The 21,809-nt window shown below is 50.8% G+C and overlaps 1 protein-coding gene across 1 annotated transcript in view; it reads left to right on the forward strand.

Annotated features, from left to right (window-relative positions):
• Positions 1–21,809, forward strand: part of usp8 (ubiquitin specific peptidase 8) — a 52,957-nt gene that overhangs the window by 13,948 nt on the left and 17,200 nt on the right. The window contains exons 10-17 of the mRNA XM_065012395.1: positions 595–893; positions 2,050–2,556; positions 7,612–7,707; positions 9,949–10,023; positions 10,264–10,562; positions 11,200–11,421; positions 12,522–12,732; positions 20,584–20,820. Coding sequence (XP_064868467.1) covers positions 595–893; positions 2,050–2,556; positions 7,612–7,707; positions 9,949–10,023; positions 10,264–10,562; positions 11,200–11,421; positions 12,522–12,732; positions 20,584–20,820 — 1,946 coding nt within the window. The remainder of the gene's footprint in view (positions 1–594; positions 894–2,049; positions 2,557–7,611; positions 7,708–9,948; positions 10,024–10,263; positions 10,563–11,199; positions 11,422–12,521; positions 12,733–20,583; positions 20,821–21,809) is intronic.

A 21,809-nucleotide genomic window follows, 5' to 3' on the forward strand; every position in this document is an offset into this window, starting at 1 on the left:
AGCATCTCAAGGTCCTGGAGTGGCCTAGCCAGTCTCCAGACCTGAACCCAATTGAAAATCTTTGGAGGGAGCTGAAAGTCCGTATTGCCCAGCGACAGCCCCGAAACCTGAAGGATCTGGAGAAGGTATGTATGGAGGAGTGGGCCCTGCTGCAGTGTGTGCAAACCTGGTCAAGAACTACAGGAAACGTATGATCTCTGTAATTGCAAACAAAGGTTTCTGTACCAAATATTAAGTTATGCTTTTCTGATGTATTAAATACTTATGTCATGCAATAAAATGCAAATTAATTACTTAAAAATCATACAATGGGATTTTCTGGATTTTTGTTTTAGATTCCGTCTCCCACAGTTGAAGTGCACCTATGATAGAAATTACAGACCTCTACATGCTTTGTAGGAAAACCTGCACAACCGTCAGTGTATCAAATACTTGTTCTCCCCTGTGTGTGTGTGTGTGTGTGTCTACCCTACCGCCCCAATGTGACCAATAACATGTGATTTGGTTTAGACCTCTGGATTCGGTTAGAGAGCCAAACCATGACTTCAATAGGAGTTATTGTAGCATTACTTGTTCATGTTTTCTGTTGAGCAGTGAACTTCAGCTACCCGTCACTGGAGGAGCCCAAACCTCCAACCCCTCCTCCCCCCGAGCCGGACCCTGAACCCCAGGCTCCCCCTGCCTCCCTGGGTAGCGTACAGGTGAACGGTGCCCCCCTGGAGGATCTGACCCCCTCCCACCCTCAGACCCCCTCCACATGGATGGAGGCTGATGCCACAGACTCACCCCACACAGGGTTCACTCACCCTGGAGTAGACCACAGCAAGAAGGACCCTGGAGCCGGTCCAGGGACCCCCAGCCAGCCTGGAGGGACAGCCAAGCACATCCCACAGGTAACTGCACGAGCTCATGCATTTGTTTGTTTTTATCATTCAATAAATATTTAGCTTTTTTAAATATATTAAAAGGATAGTTTACCCAAATCACAAGATGACATAGGTTTCATTATTTATTTATTTTACCTTTATTTAACTAGGCAAGTCAGTTAAGAACAAATTCTTATTTTCAATGATGGCCTAGGAACAGTGGGTTAACTGCCTTGTTCAGGGGCAAAACGACAGATTTTGCTGTCAGCTCGGGGATTTGAACTTGCAACCTTTCGGTTACTAGTCCAACGCTCTAACCACTAGGCTACCCTGCCGCCCTGTTACCTTGTCCATAGACTGCTTATGACAGCAATCCACGATTTTGGTTTGGTTTCAAGTCATGGTACCCTTTATTTGACATGTTTCACACATCATGTCCAAGTCATCTATAAGTAACTTTGATGAGCTACACAATCAATTTGAGATACTTTAGGTTGATTTGGACATTTACATGTTTTTATTTTTTTTATTTAACTAGGCAAGTCAGTTAAGAACAAATTCTTATTTTCAATGACGGCCTAGGAACAGTGGGTTAACTGCCTGTTCAGGGGCAAAACGACAGATTTTGCTGTCAGCTCGGGGATTTGAACTTGCAACCTTCCGGTTACTAGACCAACACTCTAACCACTAGGCTACCCTGCCGCCCCATGTGGGAAAATGGTCATGTATTACGTACCATGGCAATCCATCCATTGGATTTGTGACACAAGTCCTAAAACCAATAGCGTTTTGAAAACAGTGCCAGGGAAAACTAAACTAAATCATGGATCGTTCTCATACATTTATAGACGGCGTACAGGGTAAAGGAAACCAATTGTCATTCGGGTCAACTATCCCTTCAAATATATTTCAAGAGAACGTCACAATGAGATATTGATAGCTTTTTCCTAGTTCTCAATAGTCCAGAAAGACTGTGTTAATGTCACCACCTAACCTGCCCAGGGACTGCGGTTGAAAATTAGCCGGCTGGCTAAAACCGGCACTTTTACAGAAACGTTGATTTAATGTGCACTGTCCCTTTAAAAAAATAAACTCAAAACTTTAAGTTCTTCAAATGTCTAATTAAAAGCTTAATCCTTCCTGTATGTTACCCCCCCTCTCCTGCCGTTCCTCGCTCCCCCAGATCGACCGTACCAAGAAGCCATCAGTCAGAGTCTCAGACGGGTCTAAACCCCCCCTGGATGCCCTCCCCAGGGACCTGCCCCCCTCCTCCCAGAATGGCCCGTCTGTACCCCAACCCAACCGCTCGGTCAAACCGGCCTTTGACCCGGCGGTGCCGCTGACGGACGAGGAACGAGGTCAGATCCACACAGAGACGGCTGCTCTGATGGAGAAGGCCCGGAGAGAGCAGGAACAACGCAAACAGGAACGCCGCACCGAGGAGGAGTGGAGAGAGAGGGAACGCCGGGAGAACCAGGAGAAGGAAAATGAGGAGATGGAGAGGAGGAAAGAGGAAGAGAACAGGACTCAGGAGAGGAAGAAGTTGGAGAGACACAAGGCAGAGGAGGAGAAGGAGAACGGGGTTAGGGAAGAGCGAGAGAAGAGGGGGAAGGAGCAGAGGGAGGATACGCCGACCAACGGTGATTCTCTGGACTCGCCGGCTCCCAACCGTATCGTCACGGAGATTAAGGTCAGTGTCTCTGTTTATCTGTGGCTGCGTTCTGATTCTCTACCCTTCTCATAGAAGGCGTTCACTCATGTCATTTAAAGCTTTGGTTTGGTGCACGCATGGGAGGAGGGAGTTTCCACCATCTTCCTCACACCAGTCCTTTTACAACCATGAGGAGTGAACATTTTCATGGTATCCAATTGGTAGTTAGTCGCTGAAACTCCTGTGCGTCCTCCGAAACCCAACCAAGCCGCACGGATTCTTGACACAATGTCCACTTTAAACTGGACTTAACCTGGAAGCCAGCCACACCAATGTGTCGGAGGAAACACCAGTGTCGGAAACGCCGACACTGGGTGACCGTGTCAGCGTGCACTGCACCCCCCCACCGCTAGTGCGCGATGGGACAAGGACAGACCCTCCCCTAACCCAGACGACGCTGGGCCAGTTGTTCTCCCGGTCGAGGCCGGCTGTGACTGAGCCTGAATTCGAACCCAGAATCTCTAGTGGCACAGCCTTAGACCACTGCGCCACTCCGGAGGCCAGTGTCTGTCATTATACCCTGTTATACCCTGACTACAACGCTCACGTCGCAAAATAAATGTAGAAATGTATGTTATTCAATTATTGCACCTACACGGCTCGCACGCGTCAACGAGCGTCTCCGTTGCCAAGGGCTAAAAAGAAGTCAGTTCTATTTGTGACGCAGATCGCGCTGCAAGTCCTGCCTCTCCCATCTCCTCGTTGGTTTATAGAAGCAGGTACCCACGTGCCATCTTCTCATTGGTTATACCCCCGTGGGTGATTGAAAGACGAACTGTCTTGCCGGTTGTTGTGGTAATACTATGAAAGTTTAGATGCCAATTACCATATAAGTTCAAAGATGAAAAAGCCTGGAAGGAGGAGAGATGACTAGAAACGATTCGGTTGACCGTTTTATGTGTGGATTAAATGTCGGAGTAGAGGACCTTGTGCATTTCAGGAAAAAGAACAACTCAATGTTTATATCCCAGGACAAATTAGCTAGCAACAGCAAGCTAGCTAGCTAAATTGCCATAAATGTTTAATACTTTTCAACCTGTCCCCAAATTAATGTAATTGGTTCAGAGTTTGTTTTGAAATTTTAACCTGCGTGTCGTGATCGCGTTTGGTGTGAGGGGACAAAATACATTTATGCACGATGGCGCACGCGCGCAGCCGGTTTGGGTTCCGTGTTAGTGTGTCACCTTTATTTATACAGGTACGTCAATTAAGAACAGATTCTTATTTATTTGATGACCTGTCAAACACATCAATACACAACAATGACTCTATACACATCTATATTCACATCAATTACACTACACACCCTCTGGCTTCTGCTACCCAAATATTGTAACCCAACTAAACTCAGCAAAAAAAGAAACGTCCTCTCACTGTCAACTGCGTTTATTTTCAGCAAACTTAACCTGTGTAAATATTTGTATGAACATAACAAGATTCAACAACTGAGACAAAAACTGAAATGGAAAAATGTGTCCCTGAACAAAGGGGGGTCAAAATCAAAAGTAACAGTCTCTGGAGTGGTGTGGCCACCAGCTGCATTAAGTACTGCAGTGCATCTCCTCCTCATGGACTGCACCAGATTTGCCAGTTCTCGCTGTGAGATGTTACCCCACTCTTCCACCATGGGACGTGAAAGTTCCCGGACATTTCTGGGGGGAATGGCCCTAGCCCTCACCCTCCGATCCAACAGGTCCCAGACGTGCTCAATGGGATTGAGATCCGGGCTCTTCGCTGGCCATGGCAGAACACTGACATTCCTGTCTTGCAGGAAATCACGCACGGAACGAGCAGTATGGCTGGTGGCATTGTCATGCTGGAGGGATGAGCCTGCAGGAAGGGTACTACATGAGGGAGGATGATGTCTTCCCTGTAACGCACAGCGTTGAGATTGCCTGCGATGACGTTAAGCTCAGTCCGATGATGCTGTGACACACCACCCCATACCATGACGGACCCTCCACCTCCAAATCGATCCCGCTCCAGAGTACATCAGTCATGCTCCAGAGCACAGGCCTCGGTGTAACTCTCATTCCTTCAACGATAAATGCGAATCAGCTCTCCCCTGGTGAGACAGAATCACAACTCATCAGTGGAGAGCACTTTTTGCCAGTCTTGTCTGGTCCGGCGACGTTGTTGCCGGTGATGTCTGGTGAGGACCTGCCTTACAACAGGCCTTACAAAAAGCCCTCAGTCCAGCCTCTCTCAGCCTATTGCGGACAGTCTGAGCACTGATGGAGGGATTGTGCGTTCCTGGTGTAACTCGGGCAGTTGTTGTTGCCATCCTGTACCTGTCCCGCAGGTGTGATGTTCGAATGTACCGATCCAGTGTAGGTGTTGTTACACGTGGTCTGCCACTGCGAGGAGGATCAGCTTTCCGTCCTGTCTCCCTGTAGCGCTGTCTTAGGCGTCTCACAGTACAGACATTGCAATTTATTGCCCTGGCCACATCTGCAGTCATCATGCCTCCTTGCAGCATGCCTATGGCACGTTCACGCAGATGAGCAGGGACCCTGGGCAAGTTTCTTTTGGTGTTTTTCAGAGTCAGTAGAAAGGCCTCTTTAGTGTCCTGAGTTTTCATAACTGTGACCTTAATTGCCTACCGTCTGTAAGCTGTTAGTGTCTAACGACCATTCCACAGGTGCATGTTCATACATTTTTTATGGTTCATTGAACAAGAAATACAGTGTAGATATTGGCCAGCATCCTGGAGTCGCCTTGTCACTGTTGACGTTGAGACTGTTGTTTTGCAGGTACTGTTTAATGAAGCTGCCAGTTGAGGACTTGTGAGGCGTCTATTTCTCAAACTAGACACTCTAATGTTCTCTTGCTCTGTTGTGCACCGGGGCCTCCCACTCCTCTTTCTATTGTGGTTAGAGCCAGTTTCCGCTGTTCTGTGAAGGGAGTAGTACACAGCGTTGTACAAGATCTTCAGTTTCTTGGCAATTCTCGCATGGAATAGCCTTCGTTTCTCAGAACAAGAATAGACTGATGGGTTTCAGAAGAAGGTGCTTTGTTTCTGGCCATTTTGAGCCTGTAATGGAACCCACAAATGCTGATGCTCCAGATACTCAACTGGTCTAAAGAAGGCCATTTTTATTGCTTCTTTAATCAGGACAACAGTTTTCAGCTGTGCTAATATAATTGCAAAGGGTTTTCTAATGATCAATTAGCCTTTTAAAATGATAAACTTGGATTAGCTAACACAACGTGCCATTGGAACACAGTAGTGATGGTTACTGATAATGGGCCTCTGTACACCTATGTTCGTAGATATTCCATTTGAAAAATCAGCCGTTTCCAGCTACAATAGTCATTTACAACATTAACAATGTCTTCACTGTATTTCTGATCAATTTGATGTTATTTTATTCTTTCAAAAAGGACATTTCTAAGTGACTCCAAACAGTAGTGTATGTACAGTAGTATGTACAGTTGAACAGTAGTGTATGTACAGTAGTATGTACAGTTGAACAGTAGTGTATGTACAGTTGAAGTGGGAAGTTTACATACACTTAGGTTGGAGTCATTAAAACTCGTTTTTCAACCACTCCACAAATGTCTTGTTAATAACAAACTATAGTTTTGGCAAGTTGGTTAGGACATGTACTTTGTGCATGACACAAGTCGTTTTTCCAACTCCACCAACTTTAAGGACTTTTGGAGATCATTCCACATGAGCGGTGCCACAAGACTAAAAGCAGATTGACCTAACTCGGTGGAGATTGATCTCCAGGGTTAGCTATCCCTGAGTCCAGGTCTGGTAACTTGTACGTCTGAAGGTTACCAATGAGGTCAATTATGACGGACGTTTATGCTAGAGGGCTTTATAACCAAAAAGAGCGCAATGGCATCAAACTACGAGACTTCAAGGAGGGCCAGCCTACTTTCTCCGTCTGTCTGTGGCAGTGAGTCTCTGTTTCTGTGATGCTGAAAGAGACACTAAGCATCTAACCGGAGAAATCCCAGTCTCTACTGTACCTTTCCAGCCCAACACCAGTAAGCCCATCCCATAGCCAACCCATCTCTTAATATAAACCCCATCCATCCATCTCACCCGTCTGATAGTATCCACCATTTGATACTATCCGTTAGCCACCAGTTAGTAAGTAGTCTGTCCCCAATGACCAGTGGAAATCTGATAAGCCCATCCCATGTGTAACCCATATCCTACTACAGTGGTTCTCAAACCTCTCCTTGGGGACCCCCAGCCGGTTCAAACCTCTCCTTGGGGACCCCCAGCCGGTCCAAACCTCTCCTCAGGGACCCCCAGCCGGTCCAAACCTCTCCTCGGGGACCCCCAGCCGGTCCAAACCTCTCCTCGGGGACCCCCAGCCGGTCCAAACCTCTCCTCTGCGAACCCCAGCCGGTCCAAACCTCTCCTCGGGGACCCCCAGCCGGTCCAAACCTCTCCTCGGGGACCCCCAGCCGGTCCAAACCTCTCCTCGGGGACCCCCAGCCGGTCCAAACCTCTCCTCGGGGACCCCCAGCCGGTCCAAACCTCTCCTCGGGGACCCCCAGCCGGTCCAAACCTCTCCTCGGGGACCCCCAGCCGGTCCAAACCTCTCCTCGGGGACCCCCAGCCGGTCCAAACCTCTCCTCGGGGACCCCCAGCCGGTTAATGTATTTGATCTATTCCAGAACTGGCACACCTGATTCAACTTGTCAACGAATCATCAAGCCCTTGACTATGTGAATCAATCATCAAGCTCTTGATTAGGTGAATCAATCATCAAGCTCTTGATTAGGTGAATCAATCATCAAGCCCTTGATTAGGTGAATCAATCATCAAGCCCTTGATTAGGTGAATCAATTATCAGGCCCTTGACTTGGTGAATCAATCATCAGGCCCTTGACCTGGCGAATCAGGTGAGATAGTTTAGGGTTACATTTGTGAAACACCTGGGGGGTTCCTGAGGAGAGATTTGGAGAACCACTGTCCTAATATACAGCCCATCAATCTCACTGATACCCATAAAGCTAATCTGTACAGTGAAATGATGTGAGCTGTGCTGTGTCCCTCCCAAACCCCAGGCTCCCTCCCCCATGAAGCTTAGTGGTGATGTAAAGAGGAGTCGTCAGCCTGGGACGTTACAGCATAGAACAGTTGATGACTATGTCATACCCAAGGTATATAATCACCACTCTGATTACCACCACCTCATTATGGCATGTTGTTGTTTTAGAAAAAGCTTCAGTATTTATTTCTGAGTTTGTTTCTGCATCCAGGGTGCATGGTCTCGACCGCTGTTGGAAATGGTGGGACACAAATGGCACTATGGGGCGTTTGATCCCCAAGTTTGCGATTTTTCTTTTCTTTATTTGTTCTACCATCGCCTGCCGGGAACGTTCTAGTGAAGCAACAGGAGAACCCTGCATTTAAATACTACCGATAGCTGGCACCCTTTTGACTGGGTATTTAAATACTACTGATAGCTGTCCCCCTTGTCCCTGCATTTAAATACTACCGATAGCTGTCCCCCTTTGTCCCTGCATTTAAATACTACCGATAGCTGTCCCCCTTTTGACTGGGTATTTAAATACTACCGATAGCTGTCCCCCTTTGTCCCTGCATTTAAATACTACCGATAGCTGTCCCCCTTTTGACTGGGTATTTAAATACTACTGATAGCTGTCCCCCTTTGTCCCTGTATTTAAATACTACTGATAGCTGTCCCCCTTTGTCCCTGCATTTAAATACTACCGATAGCTGTCCCCCTTTGTCCCTGCATTTAAATACTACCGATAGCTGTCCCCCTTTGTCCCTGCATTTAAATACTACCGATAGCTGTCCCCCTTTTGACTGGGTATTTAAATACTACCGATAGCTGTCCCCCTTTTGACTGGGTATTTAAATACTACCGATAGCTGTCCCCCTTTTGACTGGGTATTTAAATACTACCGATAGCTGTCCCCCTTTTGACTGGGTATTTAAATACTACAGATAGGTGTCCCCCTTTGTCCCTGCATTTAAATACTACCGATAGCTGTCCCCCTTTTGACTGGGTATTTAAATACTACCGATAGCTGTCCCCCTTTGTCCCTGCATTTAAATACTACCGATAGCTGTCCCCCTTTTGACTGGGTATTTAAATACTACCGATAGCTGTCCCCCTTTTGACTGGGTATTTAAATACTACCGATAGCTGTCCCCCTTTGTCCCTGCATTTAAATACTACCGATAGCTGTCCCCCTTTTGACTGGGTATTTAAATACTACCGATAGCTGTCCCCTTTTGACTGGGTATTTAAATACTACCGATAGCTGTCCCCCTTTGTCCCTGCATTTAAATACTACCGATAGCTGTCCCCCTTTTGACTGGGTATTTAAATACTACCGATAGCTGTCCCCCTTTTGACTGGGTATTTAAATACTACCGATAGCTGTACCCCTTTGTCCCTGCATTTAAATACTACCGATAGCTGTCCCCCTTTTGACTGGGTATTTAAATACTACCGATAGCTGTACCCCTTTTGACTGGGTATTTAAATACTACCGATAGCTGTCCCCCTTTGTCCCTGCATTTAAATACTACCGATAGCTGTACCCCTTTTGACTGGGTATTTAAATACTACCGATAGCTGTCCCCCTTTTGACTGGGTATTTAAATACTACCGATAGCTGTCCCCCTTTTGACTGGGTATTTAAATACTACCGATAGCTGTCCCCCTCTTGACTGGGTATTTAAATACTACCGATAGCTGTCCCCCTTTTGACTGGGTATTTAAATACTACAGATAGGTGTCCCCCTTTGTCCCTGCATTTAAATACTACCGATAGCTGTACCCCTTTTGACTGGGTATTTAAATACTACCGATAGCTGTCCCCCTTTGTCCCTGCATTTAAATACTACCGATAGCTGTCCCCCTTTTGACTGGGTATTTAAATACTACCGATAGCTGTCCCCCTTTTGACTGGGTATTTAAATACTACCGATAGCTGTACCCCTTTGTCCCTGCATTTAAATACTACCGATAGCTGTCCCCCTTTTGACTGGGTATTTAAATACTACCGATAGCTGTACCCCTTTTGACTGGGTATTTAAATACTACCGATAGCTGTCCCCCTTTGTCCCTGCATTTAAATACTACCGATAGCTGTACCCCTTTTGACTGGGTATTTAAATACTACCGATAGCTGTCCCCCTTTTGACTGGGTATTTAAATACTACCGATAGCTGTCCCCCTTTTGACTGGGTATTTAAATACTACCGATAGCTGTCCCCCTTTTGACTGGGTATTTAAATACTACAGATAGCTGTCCCCCTTTTGACTGGGCAGAATTCTCCTTACATTGGCTGCGCTCTACACACTGTGTGTAACGTGTGTGTAACGTATGTGTAACTTATGTAATGTGTGTGTTGTCCCACAGCGGGAGCTCCTAACCAGAGCCAGAAGTGAAGAGATGGGGAGGAGTGTACCAGGCCTGCCTGTTGGCTGGATGAAGGTAAAAACAAACACTAAACTGACATTTCACTTTTTAGTTTCTTGATGTTTAAAGAGAACTGCTAAGTAGCCAGCAAGGGGGGAAAGCATTGAAGTGTACATATTCTATCAGTGTAATGTTTAACTACATCACATGCAAATACAATGGAGAATGTTTTCACACACAACCATCAGTTCTGAGAAAAAGAAAATGGAGAACGAAAGAAACTCTCCCCTCTCCTCTCTATCCTCTCTACACCAGTTCTTGGATACGGTAACCGGTACCTACCGTTACTACCATTCCCCAACCAACCGGGTGCACCGCTACCCCCCTGAGGTCAGCGTGCCCCAGACGCCCCCCTCCACCCCTCCTACGGCCAAACAGAAGCAGCCTCGCCCCGCTGAGCCAGACCAGACCATGGACCGTGACCAGGAGCAGTCCAAACTGAAACGTTCCTATTCTTCTCCAGACATCAGCCAGGACCTGAGGGAGGAGGGGCTAAAGAAGGTTACCGCCCCTATAACTGCAGCCACGCGCCCAACCTTTAACAGGGAGACCAAGTAGGTGACATCATCGTCACATGGATATGGGCCTGGTCAATATATACGTTTCACTCACTCAGATTAAGCCTACTACTGGACTAAAAAGCTATTTTTCAATGACAAATATGTTTTTAAATCCTGGGGTGTATTCATTAGTTGGATTCCGTTGCAAAGCGTTTTGTCTGTTACGAAACGTTTTTCCAATGGAAACCGGTTACCGTTTTACTCTAGGAACCAAACGGAAGCCAACGGAAGCCAACAGAGAAAACGGAACAAAACGGGGAGGGACCTAGCTGAATTTGTCCAATCGAAACAGTTTCCGTTACAAAATGTTTTGCAACAGACACAGTTTTGCAATGGAATCCGACTAATGAATACACCCCTCGACTACACTTAATCTGAGTCTGGGGTTAAAATCAACCCTTGGACTAAATTGCATTTAAATGTTTCTAGATCATTTGGATTCATGGATATGATAAAAAAATATATATATATATACTATTGGATTATGCCAAAACTTGATTTAAAAAGGTTTGAGTCTCCATAAGTATTTAATCCACATTTCTGTATGAAAGTTGCCGACGTCACAGAAGCCGTTTTGTAATGTTTATTTGACGGTACTGTGTGTAACTCGTCACTGCCGTCCGTCCCCCAGACCGTCCACTGCTAGCGTCTACACCAAGGTGGAGATCGCCCGTCCGTCTGCGGCTAAGATCCGCAACCTGAACCCTGTGTTCGGCGGTCTGGGCGCCTCGCTCACCGGCCTGCGTAACCTCGGTAACACCTGCTACATGAACTCCATCCTGCAGTGTCTCTGCAACACCCCGGCCATGGTCGACTACTTCAACAAGAACCTCTATCAGGAGGATATCAACAGGTCAGTCATGTAGCGGTAATGATAATGTAGTAATGATAATGTAACACCCCGGCCATGGTCGACTACTTCAACAAGAACCTCTATCAGGAGGATATCAACAGGTCAGTCATGTAGCGGTAATGATAATGTAGTAATTATAATGTAATGGTTTATAATGTAACACCCCGGCCATGGTAGACTACTTCAACAAGCCATGGTCATGTAGCGGTAATGATAATGTAGTAATGATAATGTAACACTACTTCAACAAGAACCTCTATCAGGAGGATATCAACAGGTCAGTCATGTAGCGGTAATGATAATGTAGTAATTATAATGTAATGGTTTATAATGTAACACCCCGGCCATGGTAGACTACTTCAACAAGAACCTCTATCAGGAGGATATCAACAGGTCAGTCATGTAGCGGTAATGATAATGTAGTAATGATAATGTAACACCCCGGCCATGGTCGACTACTTCAACAAGAACCTCTATCAGGAGGATATCAACAAGTCAGTCATGTAGTGGTAATGATAATGTAGTAATAACACTTCTACAAGAATTACTACCAAGATAAGAGAATCATACATATACAGCTACTCTCTGCCTCTCTCTCTCTCTGCCTCTCTCTCTCTCTGTCTCTCTCTCTGTCTCTCTCTCCTGTCTCTCTCTCTGTCTCTCTCTCCCTCCTTCTGTCTCTCTCTGTCTCTCTCTCTCTGTCTCTCTCTCCCTCCTTCTGTCTCTCTCTCTCTCTCTGTCTCCCTCCTTCTGTCTCTCCTTCTGTCTCTCCCTCTGTCTCTGTCTCTCCCTCTGTCTCTCCCTCTGTCTCTGTCTCACTCTCTCACTCTCTCTGTCTCACCCTCTCTGTCTCACCCTCTCTCACTCTCTCTGTCTCACTCTCTCTGTCTCTCTCCCACCCTCCTTCTCTCACTTTCTCTCTCTGTCTCTCTCTCTTCCTCCCTCTGTCTCTCTCTCGGTCTCTCCCTCTATGTCTCTCTCCTTCCCTCTCTCTCTCCTCCCCTCTCTCTCTTCCTCCCTCTCTATGTCTGTCTCTGTCTCTCTCTGTGTCTCTCTGTGTCTCTCTCTCTGTGTCTCTCTCTTTCTCCCCCTCCTGACAGGGCAAATATCCTGGGTCACCGAGGCGAGGTGGCAGAGGAGTTTGGTGTGATCATGAAGGCTCTGTGGTCAGGCCTGTATAAGTGTATCAGTCCCCGCGACTTTAAGGTCACTATAGGGAAGATCAATGAATCCTTCTCTGGCCAGGAACAACAGGACTCCCAGGAGCTGCTGCTCTTCCTTATGGACGGACTCCACGAGGACCTCAACAAGGTAGGAGACCGGAGAGCGGACAGGAGAAAAGTCATTAACAAGGAACATAGTGTGAACATTACCTAGAGTTGTATTGAGGAGATGGTGTGAGGAGAGGAGACGGTGTGAGGAGAGGAGACGGTGTGAGGAGAGGAGACGGTGTGAGGAGAGGAGACGGTGTGAGGAGAGGAGACGGTGTGAGGAGAGGAGACGGTGTGAGGAGAGAGGAGAGGAGACGGTGTGAGGAGAGAGGAGAGGAGATGGTGTGAGGAGAGAGGAGAGGAGATGGTGTGAGGAGAGAGGAGAGGAGATGGTGTGAGGAGGAGAGGAGAGGAGATGGTGTGGAGGAGATGGTGAGAGGAGATGAGTGGTGTGAGGAGAGAGGAGACTCCCAGGAGAGATGGTGTGAGGAGAGAGGAGAGGAGATGGTGTGAGGAGAGAGGAGAGGAGATGGTGTGAGAGAGAGAGAGAGGAGATGGTGTGGTGAGAGGAGATGGTGGTGAGAGAGGGAGAGGAGATGGGTGGGAGAGAGGAGAGGGAGAGAGGAGAGGAGATGGTGTGAGAGAGAGGAGATGGTGTGGTGAGAGAGGAGGAGAGATGGAGAGGAGATGGTGTGGAGAGGAGAGGAGATGGTGAGAGAGGAGAGGAGATGGTGAGAGAGGAGGAGAGGAGATGGTGAGAGAGGAGAGGAGATGGTGTGAGAGAGGAGAGGAGATGGTGAGAGAGGAGAGGAGATGGTGTGAGAGAGAGGAGAGGAGATGGTGGGGAGAGAGGAGAGGAGATGGTGGGGAGAGAGGAGAGGAGATGGTGTGGGGAGAGAGGAGAGGAGATGGAGTGGGGGAGAGAGGAGAGGAGATGGTGTGGGAGAGAGGAGAGGAGATGGTGTGGGAGAGAGGAGAGGAGATGGTGTGGGGAGAGAGGAGAGGAGATGGTGGGGAGAGAGGAGAGGAGATGGGGGGGAGAGAGGAGAGGAGATGGTGTGGGGAGAGAGGAGAGGAGATGGTGTGGGAGAGAGAGAGAGAGGAGATGGATGTGGGGAGAGGAGAGGAGATGGTGAGAGGAGAGGAGAGAGGGAGAGAGGAGAGGAGATGGTGTGGGGAGAGAGGAGAGGAGATGGTGTGGGGAGAGAGGAGAGGAGAGGTGGAGGAGATGGATGGTGGGGAGAGAGGAGAGGAGATGGTGTGGGGAGAGAGGAGAGGAGATGGTGTGGGGAGAGAGGAGAGGAGATGGTGAGATGGGAGATGGTGTGAGAGAGAGAGGAGATGGTGTGGGGAGAGAGGAGGAGAGGAGATGGTGTGGGGAGAGAGGAGAGGAGATGGTGGAGAGGAGAGGAGATGGTGTGGGAGAGAGAGAGGAGATGGTGTGGGGAGAGAGGAGAGGAGATGGTGTGGGGAGAGAGGAGAGGAGATGGTGTGGGAGAGAGGAGAGGAGATGGTGTGGGGAGAGAGAGAGGAGATGGGGGGGAGAGGAGAGGAGATGGGTGAGAGGAGAGGAGTGGGGAGAGAGGAGAGGAGATGGTGTGGGGAGAGGAGAGGAGATGGTGTGGGGAGAGGAGAGGAGATGGGTGAGAGAGGAGAGAGAGAGAGAGGAGATGGTGTGGGGAGAGAGGAGAGGAGATGGTGTGGGGAGAGAGAGAGAGATGGTGTGGGGAGAGAGAGAGAGGAGATGGTGTGGGGAGAGAGGAGAGGAGATGGTGTGGGGAGAGAGGAGAGGAGATGGTGTGGGGAGAGAGGAGAGGAGAGAGGAGAGGAGATGGGTGGGTGAGAGGAGAGGAGATGGAGTGGGGATGGTGTGGGGAGAGGAGAGGAGATGGTGTGGGGAGAGAGGAGAGGAGATGGTGTGGGGAGAGAGGAGAGGAGATGGTGTGGGGAGAGAGGAGAGGAGATGGTGTGGGGAGAGGAGAGGAGATGGTGTGGGAGAGAGGAGAGGAGATGGTGTGGGGAGAGGAGAGGAGATGGTGTGTGGGAGAGAGGGAGGAGAGAGGAGAGGAGATGGTGTGGGGAGAGAGAGAGGAGATGGGTGGGGGAGAGGAGGGAGATGGAGGAGAGGAGAGGAGATGGTGTGGGGGAGAGGAGAGAGGAGATGTGTGGGGAGAGAGGAGAGGAGATGGTGTGGGAGAGAGAGAGGAGATGGGTGGGAGAGGAGAGGAGAGGAGAGGAGATGGTGGGGAGAGAGGAGAGGAGATGGTGTGGGGAGAGGGGAGAGAGGAGAGGAGATGGTGTGGGGAGAGAGAGAGGAGATGGTGTGAGGGGAGAGAGGAGAGGAGATGGTGGGGAGAGAGGAGAGGAGATGGTGTGGGGAGAGAGAGGAGATGGGTGAGAGGAGAGGAGAGGAGATGGAGATGGGGAGAGGAGAGGAGATGGTGTGGGGAGAGAGGAGAGGAGATGGTGTGGGGAGAGAGAGGAGATGGTGTGGGGAGAGAGGAGAGGAGATGGTGTGGAGGAGAGGAGAGGAGATGGTGAGGGGAGAGGAGAGGAGATGGTGTGGGGAGAGAGGAGATGGTGGAGGGAGATGGAGTGAGAGGAGAGGGATGGAGAGAGGAGAGGAGATGGTGTGGGGAGAGAGGAGAGGAGATGGTGTGGGGGGGAGGAGAGTGGGAGAGAGGAGAGGAGATGGTGTGGGGAGAGAGGAGAGGAGATGGTGTGGGGAGAGAGAGAGGAGATGGTGTGGGGAGAGAGGAGAGGAGATGGTGTGGGGAGAGAGGAGAGGAGATGGTGTGGGAGAGAGGAGAGGAGATGGTGTGGGGAGAGAGGAGAGGAGATGTGGGGGGAGAGAGGAGAGGAGATGGGAGGGGAGAGAGGAGAGGAGATGGTGTGGGGAGAGAGAGAGGAGATGGTGTGGGAGAGAGGAGAGGAGATGGTGTGGGGAGAGAGGAGAGGAGATGGTGGGGAGAGAGAGGAGAGGAGATGGTGTGGGGAGAGAGGAGAGGAGATGGTGGAGAGAGAGGAGAGGAGATGGTGTGGGGAGGAGGAGAGGAGATGGTGTGGGGAGAGAGGAGAGGAGATGGTGTGGGGAGGAGGAGAGGAGATGGTGGGAGAGAGGAGAGGAGATGGTGTGGGGAGAGAGGAGAGGAGATGGTGTGGGAGAGGAGATGGTGTGGGGAGAGAGGAGAGGAGATGGTGTGGGGAGAGAGGAGAGGAGATGGTGTGGGGAGAGAGGAGAGGAGATGGTGTGGGGAGAGAGGAGAGGAGATGGTGTGAGAGGAGAGGAGATGGTGTGGGGAGAGAGGAGAGGAGATGGTGTGGGGGGAGAGAGAGGAGATGGTGTGGGGAGAGAGGAGAGGAGATGGTGTGAGAGGAGAGGAGATGGTGTGAGAGGAGAGGAGATGGTGAGAGAGGGAGGGAGAGGAGAGGAGATGGTGTGGGGAGAGGAGAGGAGATGGTGTGGGGAGAGAGGAGAGGAGATGGTGGGGAGAGAGGAGAGGAGATGGTGTGGGGAGAGAGGAGAGGAGATGGTGTGGGGAGAGAGGAGAGGAGATGGTGTGGAGGAGAGGAGAGGAGATGGTGTGGGGGAGAGAGAGGAGATGGTGTGGGGGGAGAGAGGAGAGGAGATGGTGTGGGGGGAGAGATGGTGGGGAGAGGAGATGGTGGTGTGGGGGAGAGGAGAGGAGATGGTGTGGGGAGAGAGGAGAGGAGATGGTGTGGGGAGAGAGGAGAGGAGATGGTGGGAGGGAGGGGAGAGGAGAGGAGATGGTGTGGGGGAGAGAGAGGAGATGGTGTGGGGTGAGGGAGAGGAGAGAGGAGATGAGTGTGTGGGAGAGAGGAGAGGAGATGGTGTGGGGAGAGAGGAGAGGAGATGGTGTGGGAGAGAGGAGAGGAGATGGTGTGGGGAGAGAGGAGAGGAGATGGTGTGGGGAGAGGAGAGGAGATGGTGTGGGAGGAGAGGAGATGGTGTGGGGAGAGAGGAGAGGAGATGGTGTGGGGAGAGAGGAGAGGAGATGGTGTGGGGGAGAGGAGAGGAGATGGTGTGGGGAGAGAGGAGAGGAGAGGAGATGGTGTGGGGAGAGAGGAGAGGAGATGGTGTGGGGAGAGAGGAGAGGAGATGGTGGGAGAGAGGAGAGGAGATGGTGGGAGAGAGGAGAGGAGATGGTGTGGGGAGAGAGGAGAGGAGATGGTGTGGGGAGAGAGAGAGGAGATGGTGTGGGGAGAGAGGAGGAGATGGTGTGAGAGGAGAGAGAGGAGATGGAGATGGGGGAGAGGAGAGGAGATGGTGTGGGGAGAGAGGAGAGGAGATGGTGTGGGGAGAGGAGAGGAGATGGTGGGGAGAGAGGAGAGGAGATGGTGTGGGGAGAGAGGAGAGGAGATGGTGTGGGGAGAGAGGAGAGGAGATGGTGTGGGGGAGAGGAGAGGAGATGGTGTGGGGAGAGAGGAGATGGAGATGGGTGAGGGGAGGAGATGGTGGGGGAGAGGAGATGGTGGGGAGGAGAGGAGATGGTGGGAGAGAGGAGAGGAGATGGTGTGGGGAGAGGAGAGGAGAGGAGAGGAGAGGAGATGTGGGGAGAGAGGAGAGGAGATGGTGTGGGGAGAGAGGAGAGGAGATGGTGGGGGAGAGAGAGAGGAGATGGTGTGGGGAGAGAGGAGAGGAGATGGTGTGGGGAGAGAGGAGAGGAGATGGTGGGAGAGAGGAGAGGAGATGGTGTGGGAGAGAGGAGAGGAGATGGTGTGGGAGAGAGAGGAGATGGTGTGGGGAGAGAGGAGAGGAGATGGTGTGGGGGGAGGAGAGGAGATGGAGATGGGAGAGAGGAGAGGAGAGGAGGTGTGGGGAGAGAGAGAGAGGAGATGGTGTGGGAGAGAGGAGAGGAGATGGTGTGGGGAGAGGAGAGGAGAGGAGATGGTGTGGGGAGAGAGGAGAGGAGATGGTGGGGAGAGGAGAGGAGATGGTGTGGGGAGAGAGGAGAGGAGATGGTGGGAGAGAGGAGAGGAGATGGTGTGGGGAGAGAGGAGAGGAGATGGTGTGGGGAGAGAGGAGAGGAGATGGTGTGGGGGAGAGAGGAGAGGAGATGGTGAGAGGGGGGAGAGAGAGAGAGGAGATGGTGGGAGAGAGAGAGGAGATGGTGTGGGGGGAGAGAGAGGAGAGGAGATGGTGTGGGGAGAGAGGAGAGGAGATGGTGTGGGGAGAGAGGAGATGGAGATGGTGAGAGAGGAGAGGAGATGGGTGGGGAGAGAGAGAGGAGATGGTGTGGGGAGAGAGGAGAGGAGATGGTGGGGGAGAGAGGAGAGGAGATGGTGGGGAGAGAGGAGAGGAGATGGTGTGGGGGGAGAGGAGAGGAGATGGGGAGAGAGAGAGGAGATGGTGTGGGGAGAGAGGAGAGGAGATGGTGTGGGGAGGAGAGGAGATGGTGTGGGGAGAGAGGAGAGGAGATGGTGTGGGGAGAGGAGAGGAGATGGTGTGAGAGAGGAGAGGAGATGGTGATGGTGAGAGAGAGAGGAGATGGGTGGAGAGGAGAGGAGATGGGTGGGAGAGAGGAGAGGAGATGGTGGGGGAGAGGAGAGGAGATGGTGAGAGAGGAGATGGTGTGGGGAGAGAGGAGAGGAGATGGTGTGAGGGAGATGGTGTGGGAGAGGAGAGGAGATGGGTGAGAGGAGAGGAGATGGTGTGGGGAGAGAGAGAGAGGAGATGGTGGGGAGAGAGGAGAGGAGATGGTGTGGGGAGAGAGAGGAGAGGAGATGGTGTGGGGAGAGGAGGAGATGAGATGTGTGAGAGGAGAGGAGATGGTGTGGGGAGAGAGAGAGGAGATGGTGTGAGGAGAGAGAGATGGGAGAGAGGAGAGGAGATGGTGGAGAGAGAGAGGAGATGGTGTGGGGAGAGAGGAGAGGAGATGGTGTGGGAGAGAGGAGAGGAGATGGTGTGGGAGGAGAGGAGATGGTGAGATGGGAGGAGATGGGGGAGAGAGAGAGGAGATGGTGTGGGGAGAGAGGAGAGGAGATGGTGTGGTGAGAGAGGAGAGGAGATGGTGTGGGGAGAGAGGAGAGGAGATGGTGTGGGGAGAGAGGAGAGGAGATGGTGTGGGGAGAGAGGAGAGGAGATGGTGTGGGGAGAGAGTGGGAGAGAGAGGAGAGGAGATGGTGTGGGGAGAGAGGAGAGGAGATGGTGTGGGGAGAGAGGAGAGGAGATGGTGTGGGGAGAGAGGAGAGGAGATGGTGTGGGGAGAGGAGAGGAGATGGTGTGGGGAGAGAGGAGAGGAGATGGTGTGGGGAGAGAGGAGAGGAGATGGTGTGGGAGAGAGGAGAGGAGATGGTGTGGGGAGAGAGGAGAGGAGATGGTGTGGGGAGAGAGGAGAGGAGATGGTGTGGGAGAGAGGAGAGGAGATGGGTGGGGGAGAGAGAGGAGAGGAGATGGTGGGGGAGAGGAGAGGAGATGGTGTGGGGAGAGAGGAGAGGAGATGGTGTGGGGAGAGAGAGAGGAGATGGTGTGGGGAGAGAGGAGAGGAGATGGTGTGGGGAGAGAGGAGAGGAGAGGAGATGGTGAGAGGAGATGGAGAGGAGAGGAGATGGAGATGGGAGAGAGGAGAGGAGATGGTGTGGGGAGAGAGGAGAGGAGATGGTGTGGGGAGAGAGGAGAGGAGATGGTGTGGGGAGAGAGGAGAGGAGATGGTGTGGGGAGAGAGGAGAGGAGATGGTGTGGGGGGAGAGAGAGAGGAGATGGTGTGGGAGAGAGGAGAGGAGATGGTGTGGGGGGAGAGGAGAGGAGATGAGATGGTGTGGGGAGAGAGGAGAGGAGATGGTGGGAGAGAGAGGAGAGGAGATGGTGTGGGGAGAGGAGAGGAGATGGTGTGGGGAGAGAGGAGAGGAGATGGTGTGGAGGAGAGAGGAGATGGTGTGGGGAGAGAGGAGAGGAGATGGTGTGGGAGAGGAGGTGGGGGGTGGGGGAGAGAGGAGAGGAGATGGTGGGGAGAGAGGAGAGGAGATGGTGTGGGGAGAGAGGAGAGGAGATGGTGTGGGGAGAGAGGAGAGGAGATGGTGTGGGGAGAGAGGAGAGGAGATGGTGGGGGGAGAGAGGAGAGGAGATGGTGTGGTGAGAGAGGAGAGGAGATGGGTGAGAGGAGAGGAGATGGTGTGGGAGAGAGGAGAGGAGATGGGTGGTGGAGAGAGGAGAGGAGATGGTGTGGGGAGAGAGGAGAGGAGATGGTGTGGGGAGGGGAGAGAGGAGAGGAGATGGTGTGGGGAGAGAGGAGAGGAGATGGTGGGGAGAGAGGAGAGGAGATGGTGTGGGGAGAGAGGAGAGGAGATGGTGTGGGAGAGGAGAGGAGATGGTGTGGGGAGAGAGGAGAGGAGATGGTGGGGAGAGAGGAGAGGAGATGGTGTGGGGAGAGAGGAGAGGAGATGGTGTGGGGAGAGAGGAGAGGAGATGGTGTGGGGAGAGAGGAGAGGAGATGGGTGGGGAGAGAGGAGAGGAGATGGTGTGGGGGGAGAGGAGAGGAGATGGTGTGGGGGAGAGAGGAGAGGAGATGGGGAGAGGAGAGGAGATGGTGAGAGAGGAGATGGTGTGGGGGAGAGAGGAGATGGTGTGGGGAGAGAGGAGAGGAGATGGTGTGGGGAGAGAGGAGAGGAGATGGTGTGGGGAGAGAGGAGAGGAGATGGTGTGGGGGAGAGGAGATGGTGTGGGGAGAGAGGAGAGGAGATGGTGTGGGGAGAGAGGAGAGGAGATGGTGTGGGGAGAGAGGAGAGGAGATGGTGTGAGAGGGGAGGAGATGGTGAGAGAGGAGAGGAGATGGTGAGAGAGGAGAGGAGATGGTGTGAGAGGAGTGGGGATGGTGTCTGTCCATATTGTATTGACCTGTCCTCGGTCTGTCCATATTGTATTGACCTGTCCTCTGTCTGTCCATGTTGTATGATCTGTCCATGTTGTATTGTCCTCTGTCTCTCTCTGAAGGCTGCTAACCGTAAGGGTTACATAGAGGAGGAGAATGACGATCTGGACGACCAGCGGGCTGCTGACCAGGCCTGGACCAAACACAAGCTGCTCAACGAGTCTGTCATCGTAGCGCTGTTCCAGGGTCAGTTTAAGAGCACAGTTCAGTGTCTCACCTGCCACAGGAAGTCCCGCACCTTCGAGACCTTTATGTACCTGACCCTGCCGCTGGCCTCCACCAACAAGTGTTCCCTGCAGGTAAGACAACACCTGTGTATACACATACGGCTCTTCCAAATCAATACCCTTTTCTGATATTTTAAGTAGAAATTGGTCAGAAATATATCATTTTCTAAGAATGTTATATTAAATTAAGGGCCCATATGGAAAATTCAATAAATAAATAAATGTTGTTGTTTTTTCAATTTAAAGTTTTATTAAGTTTTCTTGTTTTTCAATCAACCAACAAAACACATTCCACATTCACAGATGTGACAGGCTTAAAAAAAAAGAGTTAAAATATATAATAATAATAACAATAAATAATAATAATAATAAAAAATACAATTAAAATAAAAGATATTAGAATAATAATATGTATATTTTTATGTGAATAAAAAGGAGCTGAAGTGCCACAGCGTTTTGACATGTCCCTCTGTGCATCTTTCTGACTGTAGGAACATTAGAACCCAGTTCATTTCCCCATCAGGGTAAAGCCCTGGTTATTCTGCAGCTTTCACAGTCATTTCTGAACATCATTTAACGTGATTCGTCTAATACCATGAAATGTCCGTCCCTCATTGTAAGATTTCTGTCTAATTTTTAGGATGAAATTGTTCTTTGCTTAGTGTGTCCAGGTACAACCTCTATGTTGTGAGTGGCTACCTGGTTGATCCTGCCAGTAGCATATGCTTGTCTCAGAGGCTAAGCCATGCAAGTCCAAGTACACACGGCCGGTACAGTGAAACTGCCAATGGCTCATGGAACCCTGTTCATGTTTAGTTGGAACCTAATGTAGCAGGTCGGAAACACCTGAGCAGAGTCCCCACACCTGGTTTTCAGGGGGAAAGGAAAGCAGGCTGAAACCAGGCTGTCAAACTGTACCCTCTCCTCTGTTAGGCTGGTCTACAGTCTACTGTCTACAGTCTACTGTCTACTGTCAACCTGTACCCTCTCCTCTGTTAGGCTGGTCTACAGTCTACTGTCTACAGTCTACTGTCTACTGTCAACCTGTACCCTCTCCTCTG

The sequence above is a fragment of the Oncorhynchus nerka genome, linkage group LG27 (assembly GCF_034236695.1).
Source record: "Oncorhynchus nerka isolate Pitt River linkage group LG27, Oner_Uvic_2.0, whole genome shotgun sequence".
In the NCBI taxonomy this organism is placed as follows: Eukaryota; Metazoa; Chordata; class Actinopteri; order Salmoniformes; family Salmonidae; genus Oncorhynchus; species Oncorhynchus nerka.